We start from the raw sequence: 1876 nt of genomic DNA, 5'->3' as shown, positions 1-1876 counted from the left end.
TCTTACTAAGTCCTGGCACGCTGGAGGTGGGCAGGAGTCCTGTGCTCCTCTCCTGTATCCGTGGTCTCCACAGGTACGTGGACACTGACAGAGCTGAGTGAGGTGCTCAAGGTGCCCGTGACATCGCTGAAGCGCAAGATGACGCTGTGGCTGCAGCAGGGGGTCCTGCGTGAAGACCCCCAGGGCACCTTCACCGTGATTGAAGAGGAGCAGAAGGACCAGGTGGAGAAGGTGGTTCTGATAGACAGCGACGAGGAGGGGGACTCTGCCATGGCGTCACAGGCTGACCAGAAGGAGGAAGAGCTGCAGGTACCCATCCGTGTGTCTCAGCTGCTTGTGAAGCCGGCAGGATGGTTCAAACATCCTGTCCTTTTGGTTTTGGGGAAGGTGATTCAGGTGGTGGATTCAATTTGCACTTTGGATTTGCATTTTCCATTGCAAGTCCTGCACGAGGGCTTTCTGTAGTGGGTATCTCTTGATTAACGCTCAGATGCTGGGTCACAACATTCCCTCCAGAAAAGTGCCTTGCTGCTGAGCCAAGCGACCATTTGGAAATCTCCAAATCCGTTGGTTCAGTTTAAAACCAGAAAAGTCTGAGACATGATGTCATATTTGAAAATAGTCATAACTTATTTGGATTCACCCAGGCGGTGTTTTTTGGCACTTAGACTGCCAAAAAAGTTGACCCACCACTAACAACTGGACCTTTGCCTTCTCTCTGTTGTGGTTCCTGGACACTTCAGTGCTTTTCCTACCCATGTGAGTGTGTTGTGCCTCTGTGCAGCACAGAGGTGTTGTACCAGGGTTTATCCACTGAGGGTCATGCACGTACTGCATGTCAAACCCTGCCTTCTATCCATGTGTCCCGGCACCTGATGCTGTTCTCTGCTATTTCCTGTTCAAAGACCACATGCTCATGGCTGAGAGCAGAACTTACTGCCAGCCTCAGCCCTGCTTTTGGGGTATGGGGTGCTAAAGTACCCCTTTTCTTCATGGTATGGGTGTTGGGTGATTTACTGTTGCTTGCATGTGCCCCTCTGCAGCTCTTCTGGACGTACATCCAGGCCATGCTGACCAACCTGGAGAGCCTGTCCCTGGAGAGGATTCACAGCATGCTGAAGATGTTTGTGATGACAGGCCCAATGGTTACAGAAATCGATACTCAAGAGCTGCAGGGTTTTCTCCAGAAAAAGGTCCGGGATCAGCAACTCATCTACTCCGGAGGCGTCTATCGCCTGCCCAAGAACTGCAACTAGGCTGTCCCTGCGTTCCCCTGTGTCTCACTTCTCTGTGCCTGTGCTCCCGAGTGCCACCCAGCTGGGCAGTTTCTCTGCTCTGGGGACAACAAAGGGGTGTCCTTTGCCACATGGAGACAGCTCAGCAGCAGCCTGGGCTGTGTGCCCCACAACTTTTGGGACTGGGCCCGCTCCGCTCATTGCTTTTCCTCGAAGATGTGTGTCTGGGCCCACTTCACTGGTTAATAAAATCCAGAAGTCTCCTTTTTCAGATGATACCAACTCTTCCCTTCCTCTCAGCAGAGCACTTTTGGCATCAGCTTCCCACGCTGACCGGGCAGGCAGGAAACTCCCCGCTCAGCCAGGCACAGTCTGCCCTTCACTGGGAGGTTTTGGGAGGGGGGCTGTTGGCTCCAGTTGCTGTCTGGGTCTCTCTGTGTGGCTGCAGCAGCTGGCTCTGATGAACAAGACCCTACATAAGAGCAAGTGTTTGTGCTGTCTCCTTTGGCTTATGTGGGAGGAAGACTCTAGGGTCTGCTTGCCCTTGTTTGGGGCTCTTAAATTATGTGGAATAATTTTATTGTGGGATGAGGAACACTTGAGGCGGATGGGATGCAGTGGTTCTTCAGGGCAAAGCTGTT

The 1876-nt window shown here is 52.6% G+C and overlaps 1 protein-coding gene across 1 annotated transcript; it reads left to right on the top strand.

The window, feature by feature from the left end:
* Positions 1-73: 73 nt before the first annotated feature.
* On the top strand, positions 74-1256 carry LOC104547114 (anaphase-promoting complex subunit 2-like; the record flags this gene model as incomplete). Its single annotated transcript, XM_010192687.1, has 2 exons — positions 74-309; positions 1044-1256. Coding segments are annotated over 2 exons (449 nt in total), but the record flags the coding sequence as incomplete, so codon positions are not given.
* Between the last annotated feature and the right edge of the window lie 620 nt (positions 1257-1876).

The sequence above is a fragment of the Mesitornis unicolor genome, unplaced genomic scaffold (assembly GCF_000695765.1).
Source record: "Mesitornis unicolor isolate BGI_N332 unplaced genomic scaffold, ASM69576v1 Scaffold53319, whole genome shotgun sequence".
Classification (NCBI taxonomy): domain Eukaryota; kingdom Metazoa; phylum Chordata; class Aves; order Mesitornithiformes; family Mesitornithidae; genus Mesitornis; species Mesitornis unicolor.
Note: the sequence above shows the minus strand (reverse complement) of the source record. Positions and strands in the feature narration are given on the sequence as shown.